This window comes from Podarcis filfolensis, assembly GCF_964270895.1.
Source record: "Podarcis filfolensis genome assembly, chromosome: 16".
NCBI lineage: Eukaryota > Metazoa > Chordata > Lepidosauria > Squamata > Lacertidae > Podarcis > Podarcis filfolensis.
The window spans coordinates 15,226,335-15,244,985 of record NC_139620.1 but is presented as its reverse complement, the minus strand read 5'-3'; the positions used below and the strand labels follow the sequence as shown (position 1 = coordinate 15,244,985).

The window sequence follows — 18,651 nt, the reverse complement described above, 5'->3', positions numbered from 1 at the left end:
AGTGCAATCCGCCCAATTCCACTTTCTTTTCCAGCCTGACTTGGTGCCCTGGCTGTGTCCAGTCAGCCAGCCTGGGCTTTTAGGGCGCTGTCCCTTCCTTCCGCTCTCTCCCATCTGTTTTTGGCAGGCAGATTTGAAGAGCAGCAGAAATCCCCTCTCGCTTGCCCAGCCAGTTCCCAGACTGGAGGGGGAAGAGTTATTGAGGCCTGGCAGTGTAGCTCAGGCCCCACCCCCCTCCCAGAGCAGAGGGGCTTTTCAAGCCTTTTCGAAAGGAACAAAAATGGCCAAGTAAAAGCCTTTCATTTGATAGTTGTGTGTGCATTCAGTCAGTGGCAAAATGCAGGCACCCCAGGATCTGTTTTGTCCTCCCCCCCCCAAGCTCCTGTCCTGCTGAGGCATCACAGAGCTCTTAGAAGTGGGGCTGGCAAAGTTAAAGTTGTGGGCTGGCATTCTGGAGCATCTTTTATTTATAGCATCTGTTGTTCTTGCTCTTAAGTGATGTTCAGAAGTGAGGGCTGGTCCTTGCCATGGAATCCTGATTTGGGGGAGAAAACACGGGAGGAAGGGGTGGAGCATGTGGCTGGCTGCAGCCCTGAAGGAGAGGACCCCCTGTCCACGCTGCAAAACTTTGTTGCAGATCCCACTAGTTTGGTTTTTATTTTTATTAATTTATCTGGATTTGTATACTGCTTAATCATCAAAACCTCCAACCAATTTACATAAAGCCTAAAAGCTGTTAACAAATACCGGTGAAGCCAGAAGTTAAAAACAAGCTGACCTAAACGTTTTCAAAATATTCATATACATAATTGGATGCAGTTACATACAGTGGACCCTTGAGTGACGTACCGTTCTGGATACATAACTTTCAGGTTGTGAATGTGGCAAACCCGGAAGTGTATACTGCCGTGTTTTACCACACGCACATGCGCAGAAGTGCTCTGTACACTGTGCGCAGAAGCAGCGCCTCCAGTTACGGACTTTTCAGGTTAAGTACAGACCCCCGGAACGAATTTAATTCTTATCCGGAGGGTCCACTGTATTAAAATGTGTGTCAAATGTACATGTCTGGATAGGTCTGCCTAAGCCATGTTCTTAAAGGTAAAAGTAAAGGGACCCCTGACCATTAGGTCCAGTCTTGACCAACTCTGGGGTTGCGGCACTCATCTCTCTTTATTGGCCAAGGGAGCCGGCGTACAGCTTCCGGGTCACGTGGCCAGCATGACTAAGCTGCTTCTGGCGAACCAGAGCAGCGCACGGAAATGCCGTTTACCTTCCCACCGGAGCGATACCTATTTATCTACTTGCCAGGTTCTTAGCAGGCACCAAAAATACAGCAAAGATGCCTGTCTAATGTCAATGGATGGGGAGTTCTAAAATTTAGATGCTGTCACCCTGAAGGATCAAATTCCTTGCATCCATGGAACAAACATGTGCATTTGTAAAAGTCCTAGTTCCGCAGTCGAGGGGGTGCATATGTGGGGCAAGGTGATCTTTTAAGTAAGCTGGTCCCACGCTGTTGAGAGAGCCTTGTATACAAAGAATAACCCTTTGAGTTTAGCCCACTAACAAACCAGCAGCCAGTGCACATTTCTGAGCAGGTATGCCGACAGGGTCTGCTCCACTCATCAACCACGCTGCAGCATTCTGCACTAACCACAGTTTCTGGGTCAAGCGCAAAGGAGGCCCCACATGAAGTGTACTGCAGCAGTCCAGTCCTAAAGTCACCGCTACTGTGGTCAAGCTTACCTGATCCAGGAATTACCTCCTGTGTTGCTGATAAATTTGTTTTGTTCTAAATTCTTTCCGCCGTACAGCAGGGGTGGTGGTGTTAACTTCTAGGTTTTTGCCTCTGATACAACGCTCTTGTGGTGATGGACTTTTCATTCCCTGGACCTTGGTGTCAATCAGGAATTGCCCTGATTTCCAAGGGGAGTGGTCCTCCCGCAGCCCCGATCCCTCTAGCGTGCCCTGGAATTTTGCTCAGGAAGGGTGGGCTGGGAAGATCAGAGCATGTGTTTGCAAAGTCTGACACTGCCCGTAACAAGAGTTTTTGCCAAGTGGTCTCTTTAAGGGCCCTTTTGAGCCCCGAGATCAAATTCCTCGCCAGTCACGAGTTAATGCTGCCGAAAGTCTGTTTCAGGAGAGCAGGGTCAACACAAAGAGGGATTGTTAGTTCCTGCTGGGTCTCCCTGCGACCTCCGGCAGACTTAGGGTCGGCTTGCAACTCTGGCAGATTCCCTTGCTAGCAAAACAGTCTGGGAGTTCAGAGGAGGAATTTGGGCCTCCTAGTTAATTTTACACCCTGACAGTGTTTACACTTTTGTTCCACTCCCGCCTGACCTCTGTAGTGTTTAGATCGGTAAGCCAGAAATCTCCCTGCGCAAGGTTGGTGCGCTTTGCAGACTCTGCGCATGGCTTTCGAGTGGAGGCAAACTAGCCCTGAGCATAGGATGCTTTCTTGCCAGAAGCCAAGATAGCTGGTCCATCTGGCTTGCTAGTGGCTGTGCTGCCTGGCAGTGGTGGGTTTGCTGAACAGGTGTCTCAACCAGCACCGTCTGGAAATGTGGGGATTGAACCTTGGACCTGAGCAAAGCTTATGCTCTTTCTTTTTTTTTTTATAACATTTTTATTCAAGAATTTTTTCCATATAAACATAACATACATAAACATACAAAGACATAAACAAAACAAAAAACATGTACCATTTCATATCCTAATTTCTTATACCTTTCTTCCCCGACTTCCTCATGCCTCCCTTTTCTGTATTCCAAATTCTTATCAATTACTCAGCAAATCTTCCCTTATTTTAATTTAGATTTAAACTAATCTTCCTTATTCTCCTTGTCTTAACCATTGCTAATAGTAACCATTTACTTTCCAATCCAACATCATTCTAACTTTCGTTAACTTTGTGATATTTCTTTAAATAGTCCTTGAATTTTTTCCATTCTTCTTGCGCTGCTTCTCTTCCCTGGTCAAAGCTTATGCTCTTTCGCTGGGGGCATGGCCCTCCTGAAAACTGTTTGTCCCTAATCTTCATGTGGGGCCAGCTCAGCATTTTGTATCCAGTCCTCCTTGCACCCTGAGAAGTTTGGTCGTGCTGTTGGGGTGGCTGGCTGCCAACTGGATGTTTTTGGGGAATTTTATCTACAGACGGCTCTGCTTGGCTTGCCCTACACAGAATCGTGTGGTGGGGAGGGCTGTTAAGGCCATATTCACCCCATACATTTAAAGCAGGGTTTCCCCAACTTGGCTCTCCATCTGTTTTTGGACTACAGTTCCCACCATCCCTGGCCGCTGGTCCTGCTAGCTAGGGCTGATGGGAGTTGTAGTCCAACAACAGCTGGAGAGGCCCAAGTTTGGGAGACCCTGATTTAAAGCATTAGGGTGCCGCTTTAAAAAGTCATGGGTTCCTCCCCAAAGAATTATGGGAGCTGCTGTTTGTTAAGGGTGTGGAGACTTTTTAGGAAGCTGCCGATTTCCCTTGCAGAGTTACAGACCCCTGGGAAGATGGATTGGCTGTTAAGCCACTCAAGGAGGGGTCTCCTTACAACTCTCAGCACCCAGAACAAACAGCTCCCATGTTGCTTTGGAGGAAGAAGCCATGGTTACTTAAAGTGGTATCGTGGTGCTTTAAATGTATGGTTTAGGTAAAGGGACCCCTGACCATTAGGTCCAGTCGTGACCGACTTTATTGGCCGAGGGAGCCGCCGTACAGCTTCCGGGTCATGTGGCCAGCATGACTAAGCCGCTTCTGGCGAACCAGAGCAGCACATGGAAACACCGTTTACCTTCCTGCCGGAGCGGTACCTATTTATCTACTTGCACTTTGATGTGCTTTCGAACTCCTAGGTTGGCAGGAGCAGGGACCGAGCAATGGGAGCTCACCCCTTCGTGGGGATTCGAACCGCCAACCTTCCGATCGGCAAGTCCTAGGCTCTGTGGTTTAACCCACAGCGCCACCCGCGTCCCTAATGTATGGTTTGCTCGTGGCTTAATACCTAACTCCTTTCTCCTTCTGCTTTCATCCTCTGCTGCGCCCAGTAATCTGAGAAGGCTTCCCAGTCAAATGCTGTAGGTGTAGGTGGAATCCACAGTCCTTCTGGAGGCTGGATGATCATGTTGGCCAAGCAGAGGGGGGCCCAGGATGGGAGGTGCCTTATCTCCAGAGGATCCTTACAAGATTATCCGAGGCAGCTTGCCAGTGTCCTTGACGACGGCTGACCTCCCCGTACCCTTGGCTTAGGACCTCTGTACAGGTGGAGCGCAGGCTGCACGTTCAGGAGTTGGATTTGTGCACAGCCTTTTGTGGGTTAAGCTGGGGCTGCGCAAGGAGGAATTGGTGCAGGGAGGAAGAGGTGGCCTTTGGTCTTTGCTGCCTTCTCTGTTGCTTGCGGGGAGAAGGTGGGAGCAAATTCCAAAGCAGCAGGAGCAGCCCTGCAAGTCTGTCTCTGCAATATTCCAAAGCTCATCTTTTCTAGTTGCAGTTGGTGAGCACCAAGGACGCAGCAGAGGGTGCCTCTCGCTCCCATGCTGGGCTGTGCAGGAAAGCATTCCGTGCGGGACTTGACATCTTTCCGCAGGGCCTGCAAGACAGAGCTGTTCCACCTGGCCTTTGGTTTGGACTCAGTCTGACCCTTATGTTTCCCTCCCCTTATGGCTTTGATCTATGGGCTATTATTAAAATGAGGCTGCATTTTAAATTGTATCTTAACATGTATTTTAAATTGTCCCCCCATTATGTTTTTATTGTAATTTTACTGGCCGGGGGCTCTGACCGGGGGGGGAGGGGTATAAATAAAAATTATTATTCCCGCAAGGGCGGGGGATGGATCAGGCGAGGTCATGGGAGGATGTCTTGAGCATTTCGGGAGAGGGGAAGCGGCCCCATCTCTCTTGGCGAGGGACATGGGAAACTGCTTTCTTCCGAGTCCATCTATCTCGGTGCTGTCCACACTGACTGGCAGCAATGCCAGGGTTTCAGGCAGGGAGCCTCTCCCAGCCCTCCCTGCAGATGCCATTGGGAGGACTGAACCCTGGGCCTTCTGCATGCAAGAGCTATGGCCCCTGAGAGGTGCTTTGAGACAGAGAGGGCAGAGAATGCTCTGGTGGCAAAGTCAGCAGCGACTGAAAGTTCGGGATAAGTACTGGGGTGTTCACCTTCTTCCTTCCTATAGAATTGTAGAGCTGGAAGAGGCCATGTGAGTCATCTAGCCCAACCCTCTGCAGTGCAGGGATTTTTCGCCCAACATGGGTCTCAAACCCATGAGCCTAATTTTTGACCTTCCTCTTCTGAGAACAGCACAGGCCTCGGTGCCTTGATGCGTTGCTCACTTAGTCTCTGTCCATGTCAAAGATGGCCTTGATGGGAGGAGAACTGTTGTGTATCAGGAGCTGGGATAGCCAGCTGAGACTCTGGCCTAATCCGCACTGTACTTTTAAAGCAGTATCATGTCACTTTAAACAGAGACAGCTTCCCTCAAATTATCCTGAGAGCTGCAGTTTGTTCAGGGTCCCAAGAATTGGGAGCTACAATTCCCAGAGTGGCTTTCCTCTTTCCATGGAACTCTGGGAATTATAGCTCTGTGGGGAGAATTGGGTTCCCCTAGGAACCCTCCACACCTGTAACAAACGACAGCTCCCAGGATTCTTTGGGGGAAGAAGCCATGGTTGTTTAAGGTGGTCTGATACTACTTTAAATGTGGAGTGCAGATGGGACATTATTTCCAGGTCTAAAGGTGCTGCGTTGGGTTTGGTCTCCAGGCGAAATAAATACCCTTCAGTCAGCTGCTGGAACAAGATACCCTGGAGACCAGATTGTAGGGGGTGGGGGTGGCGGTGATGTTCTGGACTTTATAACCAGCTCACAGGCCTGGTCTTTAGCTCAAGGGGAGGAGGGAACCTGACCGCCTTCCCCTGATGTTGTTAGATTTCCTAGCAGCCATCATGAACAATATGTCTAGGAAGATGGTTTGCAGTTGCACAATATCTTTTAGGTCGTCTTCGAGTTCCCCATCCCTGGGCGAAAGGAACTTGTCCACCTGAGCCCCGTCGATTGCTGCAACTCTTACCTTGCCCAAATCTTCCTGTTGTGTCCTGTGGTCATGCCTTCCTCCTCGTGAAATCGAGAGGAAGCGTTTTTGAAAAGCAGAAGGTCTGGCTCTTGACAACCTCAACACAATTCTGGGGTGCAAAACCTGTGTCTCACACAGGGTCCGGGAAGCTTGGGGAAGGGCCTTTGCAGCTCGCTGGGAGGGTGCCCGCTCTGCATGCAGGAAGGTCCCTGCTTCAAATCCCACAAGCATCTCTCTAGTCATTGGTAAGAAGAGCGGAGAAGACTCTCTTCCTGAGAGCTGCTGTCAATGGTCCCGGTAGATGGTCTCAGGCTAGGCCTAAGGCAGTCGCCTGCATCCTTCGTTGACACCCCAACATCCCTGCTGAAAGTTAAGGGTCCAAGTGGATCAACTCTCGGTGGAACAGTGGCATCCTCTCCACCTATGTATTTTTAAAAATCAGTATTTGCAAGTGTCTGGCTCATTTAAGATTACATAGAACCTTTATTCTCATTAATGAATGAAACTCATGGTGGGGAACACTTTTATTTTTAATGAATCTTTATTATGTATAAAGGGAATACTTGTATGAGTTAATGCTTTATTATCACCTTGGAGCTGTTTTGTATCTTTGGGCTTTTTGTCCTTCTAAGCTTTGACGCTTTAAGATTAAGATCTCTTGATTCTTCGTTATGTTTGCAAAAAATAAATGAAATAAAATGAAAAGTTGTCTCAGTTGCCAGTAAGGAAATACACAAGATGCAGCCACACGATTTATTGAATCAGAAATAAAACCTAACCAGAGGGGAAAGGTGTGTGGTTTGTGATTTCAAAGCGTTTGATGGTCTAAATCAAAACAGTGGTAAGTTCATACTTAAAAGAAGATTAAAACGTAACCTTGGGCTGTACTAAATCCAGACACCTAGACCTGTGGGACCTGACTTTCCTGAGCCACTGTGTTTGTGGATGAAACAAATGAGAAAAAATGGCAAAGAAGGAATCTCAAGCACTTTGGCCCTGGGGCAATTTTAGCTCAGTTTTAGGGCAATTTGCCAAGTCTTGAAATACCAATAATTGTCTAGATTATTGAGGTTAAAGGGCTTCCAAAACTTAGTGATTATGCCCTGGGTCACCGTCAAAAGGTTCAAGATCAGTTTCCTGTTGTTGTGGTCTTGATCCGAATCTGCAAACAAGTTCAAGGGAGCCCGGCAAGTGGAGGGGGTGAATTGTTTCTTGAGTTATCTTCCACTCATTCTTGTGGCACCCTTCCATTCTCTTTGTGGGCGGTGCCACACAAAGGTGGGTGCTGGAGGATGGGAGGCCCCACTTTGAAACGTGGCTCAACTCTATGAAGCGGTTAGCTCTGTTGCCCAAAAAGTGTGGCGAGGGGGACAGGCAGGGAGCCACGTCTGCCTCCCTATGCTTGCTTTTTCGGCTGAGACAAATGGCTTAACGGTCCTCTCCTCCCTCCTCGTAGGTTCATGTGTGCCCAGCTGCCCAACCCAGTCCTGGACAGCATCAGCATAATTGACACCCCTGGAATCCTGTCTGGAGAGAAGCAGCGGATAAGCAGAGGTAACACTTGGGCTGAATCTAGACATATATTTTAAAAAACACGCACTGTGAAAATGCTTTAAAAAAAAAAGTTTTAAAATATATACTGAATTTCCCATTAGCTCACCATCGCCACCTAAGGTCACATTTGGTAATGCACTTAAAACACACTTCGAACATTATATTTGCAGCTGTATAGCCTAGTCCTTGGGGGCCGGGTGTGCAAGAACTTGATGTTTCTTTGCTGGGGGTTTTGCAGGGCTCTTCTTATGTTTCTATGAGTGTGGTCCCATCTTCTTGGTCAGACAGACCTCATAGCTACAGCCCCACCATCTTACCTGAGTGAGCTTCAGAATATTTGCACCTGTCCAACCTGCTACAGGTGCTTGTTCAGCAAGTCCCAAGACCTGGATGGAAGAGAGCTGAGCATTGCTGGTATACCGAGGGCACTTTATTCCAGATCCTTGGGCGAACTCACTCAGTGGCTTCATGTAGGTCTTCCTGGGTGGCTGCTGTGGAACACCATGGTGCAAATGCTAGAACCAATTTGCTGAATAGGAGGAGCATGACCTACAGGGGCACAGTTTCCCAATTCCCAGCCCTGTCCAGAGGGATGTCCTCCTCAAAAGTATTGAAAGCAGCTACGCTCCCAGTGAATCTCCTCCATCAGTGTAACATGGGAGGTCCGGAGGGTATCAACATGAGAACAGGGCCTTCCCAGTGATGGCTCCCTGCTTGTAGAATGCTCTCCTGGGGGAAGCTTGCCTGGCACCAACCTTACATGAAGGTAAAGGGACCCCTGACCATTAGGTCCAGGCGTGGCCGACTCTGGGGTTGCGGCGCTCATCTCGCTTTCTTGGCCGAGGGAGCCGGCGTACAGCTTCCGGGTCATGTGGCCAGCATGACTAAGCCGCTTCTGGTGAACCAGAGCAGCACACGGAAACGCCGTTTACCTTCCTGCCTGAGCGGTACCTATTTATCTACTTGCACTTTGACGTGCTTTCAAACTGCTAGGTTGGCAGGAGCTGGGACCGAGCAATGGGAGCTCACCCCGTTGCGGGGATTCGAACCGCCGACCTTCTGAGCAGCAAGTCCTAGGCTCTGTGGTTTAACCCACAGCGCCACCCGCGTCCCCAACCTTACATAGCTTCAGGCAAAAACGTTTCTTTTCTGCCAGGCCCTTGGCTTCTAATTTGCTGCAGCCTCCTTGAGTGAGCGGGATGTTTTAATCCTGCCTTTAAAAAGTAGGATTGTCTTCTAGAGTTTTATAATGGTAACAGAATCTGGGTCAGAAAGCTCAATTTGATGTGGCTCTCGATGCCTGGAGCTATGTCGCCTTCTTTCCCAACCAAGCTCCTTGCCCGGAAAGGAAGATCTGGGGCTGTCCCAATAAAACAAATGTTCAGGAACAGAGGAGGGTTTTTTTTTTAAAGGAGGGGCTGCCCGACCACCTCCCCAGTTGGGGGAGACGGGGTTTCTAACCCTTGGTTGGGGGCGGTGGGTTTAAAATTAGGAGGGTTGCTTCGATGGGGTGTATAATCTGGGAGGCTGAATGTACGCCCAGCGTGTTGTGGCTTCTTAAGTGAAATGTTCCGTCCTTGGGAGGGGCAGAGAAGAGCCTCTCTTTTCCTCCACCCCCCTGCCTTTGGCCTATAGCCTGTGTCTCCTGGCCAAGTCCAGGCCTCCTTGGAGGAAACTCCCCCCTCCAATTCCCCTCGCTGAAGTTTCCAGGCGTAGCTTGAAAATATGTGGCTGGCACGAGAAGGGTGTTCTAGGTGGTGTACATAACTCGCCAGGAAGGAGCAGCATTCCTGATGCCTGGGGAGTGTCGCTGCCCCCCTCTCCTTGGGCCCGGGGCAAGCGGAGACGGCGTCTCGTGCTGCGCAGATAGCGAAACTCTGCTCCTGCCAAGCAGATGGACGGTGGCTAAAAATAGCTGCCTTCTTCCCAGGCTCCTGTCTCGGGGGCCATCTTCCCTCTGCCCTGTCCTACTACGTCTTGAGACACATCCCAGTTCGGCTTCCATCATCTCCTGGCTGTGCTACGGTCTCCTTTCCAGGTGGGGGTGCCTAGCACCTCGGCTGCCTTTGGGGTTGGGGGAAGAGAAGGGAACCAGGCCTTGCCCCAGAGGAGAGGTTATAGGGAGATGGAGGGGCCCTTTGCTGTCCTGGTGCCCGAGTGGGACAGAAGTGAAACATGTGTCTTATTGCAGGCCTGGAAATTTGACTTTTCTCCTTGCCCTGCTATCAGGAAGTGCTGCAGATGAGCGATAAGGCTCCACTTGACCCCACAAGCAAGAAACCAGGATGTGGTGGTCAATGAGCTTTGGTTTAGCAAATGAGCGCTCATACACATTTTATTTTTTTAAAACTATGCTTTAATATATGGAATCTCGCAGCCACCGAGAAACTAGCTCGCAAACTTCATGTGCTCATGAAGAACCTATAAAACGCTTTTATAAAGTTTGGTGGACCTTTGTGTCTTACGCATCAACTAACAACTTACATGACCTGCACGTAGAAAAGAAATAATGGACTCCCTGATTTAATATCTATTTAAATTGGTTGTATTAACTGTACATACCTGTACAGTACTGTATGAGTATCTTTTCAGTGGCTTCCCAACTTTTTGGGGTGTGTGTGGGTGTGTTTTCTTCACTTGTTGTTGCCTGCAAAAAGAAAAATTGTATAATGGTCTAACTCTTGGGAGGCTTAGTTTGCTCAGAATTAAGCAGTCTCAGCCAACTCCTGCCCTTGCGGAGGCAGACCTCTATGCGTGCCTTCTGTGCCCTTTGCCCTCTCTCACAGAGATATGTGGCCAAGCCAGTCTGAGCTCTGCTGGGAGCTGGATTCCCTTCTGGTGCTGGTCTGGCAGGGGCCTCCCAGAGGGTGCTCAGGAGCTGTTCTGCTGAGCACCGGAGGGCAAAACAAGTGTGTGTTGATCCCCTCCGTCACGTTCCACAGGCATAGGGAGACAAGGATATGGCAGTGGATGGGCTGTTGTGCTTCAGGGTATCTTCTGTCCTGATCTCTGCCACCGGCAAGGTGACCAAGTCCCCTATGGGAGGCTGCAGCCCCTGCCTCGCAGAAAGAACGCTGTGGCAAGAGGAAGACCAATGTGGCCCTAGGCGTTGGCCAATGAGCTTAGAGATGCTTCAGTGTTCGCTATCCTCTCCTCTGCCCTCCTCATTCGTTTTTCCTTTTATAGCTTGTCTAATAGATGGAGAGCCGCCGGCAGGAAGAGGACCTGTTGTATGTTTTGTTGAACGTAAGCTTTTGTGCTTAGCGGCAGCCTTAAGATGAAGTATCTTACAGCCCTTCAGGTACGCAGGCAGAATGCTGCAGACAAAACAGCCTGGCGAGCTCAGTTGGATAGAAGTGTTCAGGAAATGCTAGTGGCATTTCAGAAGCCAGGGAGACAGGATTGATTTTGTCAACCCCTGTCACTATTATACCTGCTGGAGCAAAAGACACCCCCCCAAAAAAATTATTGTACCTTGTTCCCCTCCCACTGTTGGGGGGGGGATCCAGTTCCCTTTCCAGCACTGGATTTCCAAGACAGGATCATCTGTGAAGCTGGCCAGCCTTTGATGATGCTTTGGGAGTAAACGTGAGTGAGTGTATAGGATTAGTTCAACTTAGAGCCTTGGTGCTCTGGTTTGTTTTGCATTCTGTTTCAAGGTTCTGCCTGCTTTCCTGCTACCTTTGTTTCCTATTTAAGTTTCTTAATTGACCACTGAACTGTGTGTGGTTGGCAGCCTCCAGTTTTCTGAATCCCCATGTGCCCAGACACCTGGCCTTCAAGCTACTGGGAGTTTGGGATTGGCATTGTAAGCAGACCAGCGCACTCTTCTGTGGGTCTGGGAGAGAGTCTGGACTTCCACTACACTGAGCAAACCACAAAGGTGCAGTTTGGACTCAGGAGTCCTGGGTCATCAGCTCAGAACCTTTTAAAAAAGTAATTGCTTTAGCTTATCCCAGCTTCCCTCCCCTCTGGGGTTTCAGGAGTGAAAGGGTGGGTGGCATCGATGCCAGGCTTCTGTGTCACAGTTCGGCATCCGAGAGGCTGGGAGAGGCTCTCTGGAGCACCCCTGCTTCGTCATACCTTCCAGCTCTACAATTCCATTATTAATCTTATTTATTTTCATATATGCCCCTGTGTTCACCGCCAAGGTAATTTTTATATGCAGTGCTTTGCAGATTCTTAAAATAAGATACCAGTAAACTCGGAAAGCCCCACATTCCTGCCTGTTTGCTTTGCAAAGTGTCTCTGGGCGTGTGGGGCAGTGGTGGAACTTCTCTTCCGCCCCCTGCCCCAATCACTCGCCCTCCTTCCACCTTCCTGCCTGGAACACGGGAAGGAATGGGGAACAGGGTGTCCGGCTATTGCCTCCCAGGCCACTGCCCCCCCCCCCATTGCTTTTCCTCATTGCTGCATCTCTGGTCTCCCCTGTTGGCAGGGAGCCTTTTGCAAAACGGTGGGTGTGGCTGTCCGGTGATGTCAACGCTTTTTGCAGTGACTCACAGGAAGTTGGAATTCTTACTCCTATTGTTTTTCAGGAGGGCCTCACTTTTTCCACACCTCATCCAGGCCAGGAAGTTTAGCCTGCGAGAGGTTTACCTGGAAATGTTTCAGGGAATCCGAAAGGTGGAAAAGCTTTTCTGGGGTGGTGATTCAGAGTGTGTGTGTGTATTTAGAGGGGAAAAACCATTTGAGGTATCCCCTTACAGAACCTTCCTTCCTTCCTCCTTCTCCTCAAACGTTCCAAAGAGAGATATGGAAAAAGGAAGCTCTTTTGCCCTGAGTCAGGCCACTGACTCACCTGACCCAGTGCTATCTGCAGAGACTGGCTGTGCTGGTTCTCTGGGGTTTCAGCACCAGGCCTTCCCCCACGTGAGTTCAACTGGGGATCCTTTGTGCGCAAAGCAAGGTGTTCTTCCCGTCCCTGGCACCGGTGCTTTCTCTCGGCCTGGAATAGCTTAACTTCCCCAAATGACACTTCCATTCTAGGAAGCAAGATGTGCACATCAGCATGGGGAAAGTTCCCCCTTTTCAGATGAATTGGAAATCACAGGGGTTTCTTTTTTCTTCTTCTTCTTTTTGCAAACAAAGGCGATTCTGCTGTGAGGGAGATTTGGCACATTCTGACCTCCCTCTTCCCCTTGCAGCATCTGAGAGCGATAAGCCTGCGGTGTCTGCTCCCATCTCTCCCCAGCCTCCTTTGGCCGCCCTGAATTCTGCTCCTGGGCTGGGGCTGGCATGACCAACCATTTCTCTCTTGCAGCTGAGCTTTCGAATGCCAATACAGTGGTGCCTCAGGTTACAAATGCTTCAGGTTACAAACTCTGCTAACCTGGAAGAGTTACCTCGAGTTGAGAACTTTGCCCCAGGATGAGAACGGAAATCGTGTGCCTGCTGCGCGGCGGCAACAAGAGGCCCCATTAGCGAAAGCACGCCTCTAGTTAAGAACAGTTTCAGGTTAAGAACGGACCTACAGAACGAATTAAGTTCGTAACTAGAGGTACCACTGTACAAGGAACATCTGCTGGGTCAGGCCAATGGCCCACCTGGTCCAGCATCCCATTCACACAGTTGCCGGCCAGATGCCTCTTTTGGGAAACTGGCAAGTAGGATCCGAGTGCGAGTTCAGCTCTCCCCTCCTGCGGTATTCAGAAGCAGTGCTGTCTTGGTGTGGGGTTGGGGGGAGAGGGGCAGAGCACAGCCGTAATGGCTAGTAGCCGAGGATAGTCCTCCCCTCCATGAATTTGTCCAGTCCTGTTCTGAAACTATCCAAGCTGGTGCCCGTCAGGGTCTCCTGTGGGAGTGAGTTCCATAGGTTAAATCTGCACTGCATGGAGAAGGACTTTCCTTTTATCCGTCCTAAACCTTGCGATGGCTCCAATTGCAGTTGCCTTTCTTCGTAAACCTCCGGTGGTGGCTGATGCAAGTTCATAGCCTGGCTTTTGGAGCGTGAGGAGAGTGCCTCTGAGCATGCATGAAGTGCACACCCCCTCATTGCCTGCAGTGTACAAGCCAGGGAACCTGAGCTGCAGGGTGGCTTGTTGTGGTAGGAATGTGAGCAGAAGGGTTTGTGAAAGCCTAGTTTGGTATGATATGTGCCCCTCTTCGGCAGGGATAGAGGTGGGCGTGGGGAGGGGGAGAGGGAGGCGACATCCCTCTCTGCACTGGAGGGCACCCAGCCCTGGCCTGTGGGAAAGCCTTGGCCCTTGGTGACCTCCTGCCTGGCAGCCAAGTAACCTCGCCTGGAAGCTGCCCTTGGGAAAGTTCCTCTACAGCTGGTGAGCCACAACTTCCCCCTTCAGTTACAATGAGTGTGTTCCTTCCACCGAATAGCTGATGTAATAAACAAAAATCTGCCCTTATTCCCTTATGGGGGACACAAGAGCCCTTATAGAGTCCTTTGTAGGTTCTCCATCAGTCAGAGAAAATAACAGAGGCCAACCAGAGAATACTGAGAAGCAAAGCAGCTCGTAAGCCTGATCTTTATTGAACTGTTGCAACAGGGTGCTCCCCTCACACGCAGGAAAAGAGGAGGACCCAGAACCCAGGTGTGCCCGCCCTTATATAGACACTTTAAATTCCCTGCCCTGGAGCTCAAGACCACCCCTCCATACATCACAGAAGGGGTATAACCCAAGACCCACCCCCCACAAACATCATACCTACATCACAGAAAAGGTGGTCTACAACAGAAATTTGAATGTTGTTGTTTTTCCTGTCTGCCAGGTTATCTGATAATGCCTTATCTGATTGACTTTCCTGGTAGTCTGGCCATTCCTTTGAGATGGTGATTTCCTAATTCCTGAGACAATGGGAAGGTTCCCTCACCCGCTCCCTCCTTGCAGAGAAAACATTTGGTCAGTTTGGGAGTCAAAATGGTTTCAGGGCGGTCTTCCTGTGCTGCTCCAGACATGTGGTTCCCATATCTATGTACGTGCTAGATTGGTACATTTATGAACATTTATTATATATATAAAATACCTTAAACTTTTTATTTCACTGAAAAAAAGGAAGAAAATCCCCAGCCTCACTTCATGCAGAAATCACCCGGCTGGTGCCTGATGTCTAATTCTCACTGCTGCCGCTCGAAGTTAGCCCTTCGAAGAGTGCACAGAGAAAAGGTTTTTTCCTTCCTCTCTCATAACACGAGAAGTCGTGGGCACCCAGTGCTGGAAGATTCAGGAAAGGTGATAGCACTTCTTTGCGTGGTACAGAGTTAACCCTTGGAACTCCCTCCCACAGTGATGGCTTGCCAGCCTAGATGGCTTTAAAAAGGGGATTAGACAAATTCATGGGTCAGAGGGCCCTCTGTGGCTACTAGCCGCAATGGCTCCGCTCCGCTTTCGCTGTTGGAGGCAGCAACACTGGGCTTAGATAGGCCATCAGCCTGAAATCCACCAGGTTCTCCTGAAATTCCTGTGAGTTTCAGCCCCCCACTTCCAAGTGGTGGTGGGATTTCTCCCTTTTCACTACCCTGATTATCATGAGTTAAAAGCCTCTGCTGGCAGCTATGGGACTCTGATACGGAGCAGCTGAACTGGAAAGGAATGCAGATGCCTTTCTCTGTGAATTGTCGTCTCTGCTGCACCAGGACCTCCATTATTCCGAGTTGTGGATGTGTATGGAGGTGGGGGCTGTCGTCATCCCGTCTGCCCTGAGTTGGGGCCTCAAGCAAGACCCATAGCTGAGTGTCAGGGCACCTGTTCTGCTTGCAGAAGGCTGGGAACTCTACCCGTCCCTGGAACAGTGGGAGAGCTGCCAGCGGCGACCCCAGACTCTTATGTACAATTGGAGCAGCAATGATTCTGAATTCCAGTTTCTGGAAACCACAAGAGGGGAGAGGGCCTTGTGCCAGGGTCCTGCTTGCAGATTTCCCACAAGCTGGCCACCACGAGGACAGAATGGTAGACTAGATGGACCACCAGCCTGATCCAGCAGTGTCGCCTTATGTTCTTACACTTTCCTTTAAGTGCCGTATTTTCTGCTCCATAAGACGCACCAGACTGCAAGACGCACCTAGTTTTTGGAGGAGGAAAACAAGAAAAAAAATATTCTGAATCTCAGAAGCCAGAACAGCAAGAGGGATCACTGCGCAGTGAAAGCAGCAATCCCTCTTGCTGTTCTGGCTTCTGGGATAGCTGCGCAGCCTGCATTCGCTCCATAAGACGCACACACGTTTCCCCTTACTTTTTAGGAGGGAAAAAGTGAGTCTTATAGAGCAAAAAATACGGTATGTCTTAGGGCTAGGAAGTAAAATGTGCAAGTACCCTTCTAGGTGACTTCTGTGAGATGAGGCAGCCTTGCTGCTCCGACCTTTCAGGATTTTTTAGCCAGTGAGCAACATTGGGGTTGTGACTGACGAGTGAGTTGTTTGGACACCAGGCTATAGAATCTCTAGGGTCCCAAAGAACTGCTGTCTGTCCCCCCGACCCCATCAGTCACTGTACTCTTTCTGTTTGTCTTGTTCTCTAGTCCTTGGAAAAGGCAAACTATGTAAATTCCAAGCAACCAGCATGCCTCTTTCTTGTGGTGGGTTTGTCTGAGATGAGGTACTTCCTAGAAGTCATTTTCTGCAAGCTCTACTCCAAAATAATTTTGAGTGGATGTTAAAAAAATCCACCCCCCTTCCGGTCACTAATGCATAGCTGTCAACATTCTCCTTTTTTTAAGGGTAATTCCCTTATTCTGAATAGGATTCCTTGCAAGAAAAGGGAAAAGTTGACAGCTATGCACTAATGTAAAATTTGAAAACTTCGCAAAGAGGCTTAGCCATGTCTGCTATGTATGAGCGGAAAAGCAGGCACTCATTAAGAATTCACGTCACTATTATTAACTTTATTACCCCCAGGCCCCAGGATGGGTTACAACAAATTAAAATTCAGAATTATAAACCATTGAAGCAAATCCCACACAGGAATAGGATTAATTTACAGTGCAATTATGTACATGTCCGCTCAGAAATAACTTTCTTTAACTAAAAACAATAGTTAAGACATCATAACACAGTTAGAACCAGTGATTAAAGTACAGAATGCTCAGTGTCTTGCCTCATCTGCACCTTAATTCTACAAGGCCCGTCTGAACAGGAAACTATTAGCCAGTCCAGCCTCCCTTGGGAGGGAATCCCTCAATCTGGGAGCAGCTACAGAAAAGGCTCCACCAGACCACCACCACCACCAGGCCTACTTCTTGTGTTGATGGGACTGAGAAGGGGCTCACCCAAGGATCTTGGCACCCAGGCAGGTTCATCCAGAACTGTCTGGGTGAAATTGGACTACAGCTCCCATCATCCCTGGCCATGTTGGCTGGGGCAACAGCATCTGGAGGACCAGAGATCTTCTCCACCCTATTCTGGGGCTCTCACTACACCATCTAGGAGAGCTTCCTGTCTGATTTATGAGCTTTGGCTGATTCACCAGCTACGACCGTTCCTGACCCACTGTAATCCACGCACTGGTAACCTCAAGGCCAGACTACTGCAATACGCTCTATGTGGAGCTGCCCTTGGAAGCTCCAGACGGTGCGGAATGTGGTGGCCAGACTGCTGATGGGGGCATCTTTCTGACAACATGCGACGCCCTTGTTAAAACATCTGCACTGGCTGCCCATCTGCTGCTGAGCCAGGTTCAAGGTCCTTGTATTAATTTACAAAACCTTGAGCAACTTAGGTCCAGAGTACCTAAGAGGTCACTGAGATCATCCACAGGAGCATTGGTGGCTGGTCCCAGAGTTGGTGAGGCACATTTGACAACAAGAACAAGAAGTAAACAAGCCTTTACTGTCATTGGCTCTAGTGTCGTTCCTCTTCATTCCACCTCCATGTGGAATGTCTGTGGAATGTGGAGTTGTGGAATGCTCTGCCACTAGAGATTCTGCAAGACGCCTTCGGTTTCCTGTATTAAACACCTACTGAAAACTTTTCTGTTCTGTCAGACTCATGCAGGCAATTAAGAATGAATACATCTATCCATAATCATTAGCTGATTTCTGATTTTAACTTTGTTAGGTTTATCGTTTGGCCTTTATATAGATGCAGTAATTGTTGTAAATTGCTCTGGTACATTTTTTTATGAATATCGGTGTATAGATAAATAAAATAAATGTCTGGGAGCTTTGCACAATCAGGGAGAGAGATTCAGCTTCTCTTGTTCAGGCTTCCTCCTTGTGTGAAGCTCTGTTAGCAAGAGTGAACAGGCTCTGCAAATGCAGCTGCTCATCTCTCCCTCCCAAAGTCAGCCCCCCTCCACTTCCTGTTTTCAACCCATTGTCTGTAAATTGGCTGACTTTGGCATGAGATGAGCAGATAAAAGATTGTCAGGGCAGGAGATCAAGCTGAGCACAGCAGGGCCACAAGCATCTAGCCAGTCCAGAGCAAGGGGACAAATCTGGGCTTTGGGTTAAAACCCAGAGGCAGGTTCAGGCAAGCCAACAAGGGGAGGGGGGAATTCTTCAGATGTGCTCAGACTTGCAAGGGTGGACCTGAAGCAGGTCTTAGTCTCTTTTTTTCAGCAGGTTGAAAATGGCTTCCGACCCATTTAACAGCAAAAAAAGGCCTCTTGACCACCCCCAAACAGCTGAGCCAGGTTATCAAGGCATACCCTCCAACATTTATCTGATGAAAATAGGGACGTCCTATTCAATTATTAGGGATGCGGGTGGTGCTGTGGGTTAAACCACAGAGTCTAGGACTTGCCTATCAGAAGATCGGCGGTTCGAATCCCCGCAATGGGGTGAGCTCCCGTTGCTCGGTCCCTGCTCCTGCCAACCCAGCAGTTCGAAAGCACATCAAAGTGCAAGTAGATAAATAGGTACCGCTCCGGCGGGAAGGTAAACGGCATTTCCGTGCGCTGCTCTGGTTCGCCAGAAGCGGCTTAGTCATGCTGGCCACATGACCCGGAAACTGTACGCCGGCTCCCTCGGCCAATAAAGCGAGATGAGCGCCGCAACCCCAGAGTCGGCCACGACTGGACCTAATGGTCAGGGGTCCATAAACCTTTACCTATTCAATTAATAATAATAA

The 18,651-nt window shown here is 49.3% G+C and overlaps 1 protein-coding gene across 2 annotated transcripts in view; it reads left to right on the top strand.

The window, feature by feature from the left end:
* The window catches only part of EHD1 (EH domain containing 1), a 33,551-nt gene that overhangs the window by 5,122 nt on the left and 9,778 nt on the right, over positions 1 to 18,651 (top strand). For both annotated transcript variants that reach the window (XM_083592015.1, XM_083592014.1), the window contains exon 3: positions 7,534 to 7,631. In XM_083592015.1, the coding sequence (XP_083448141.1) occupies positions 7,534 to 7,631 (98 nt within the window). The remainder of the gene's footprint in view (positions 1 to 7,533; positions 7,632 to 18,651) is intronic.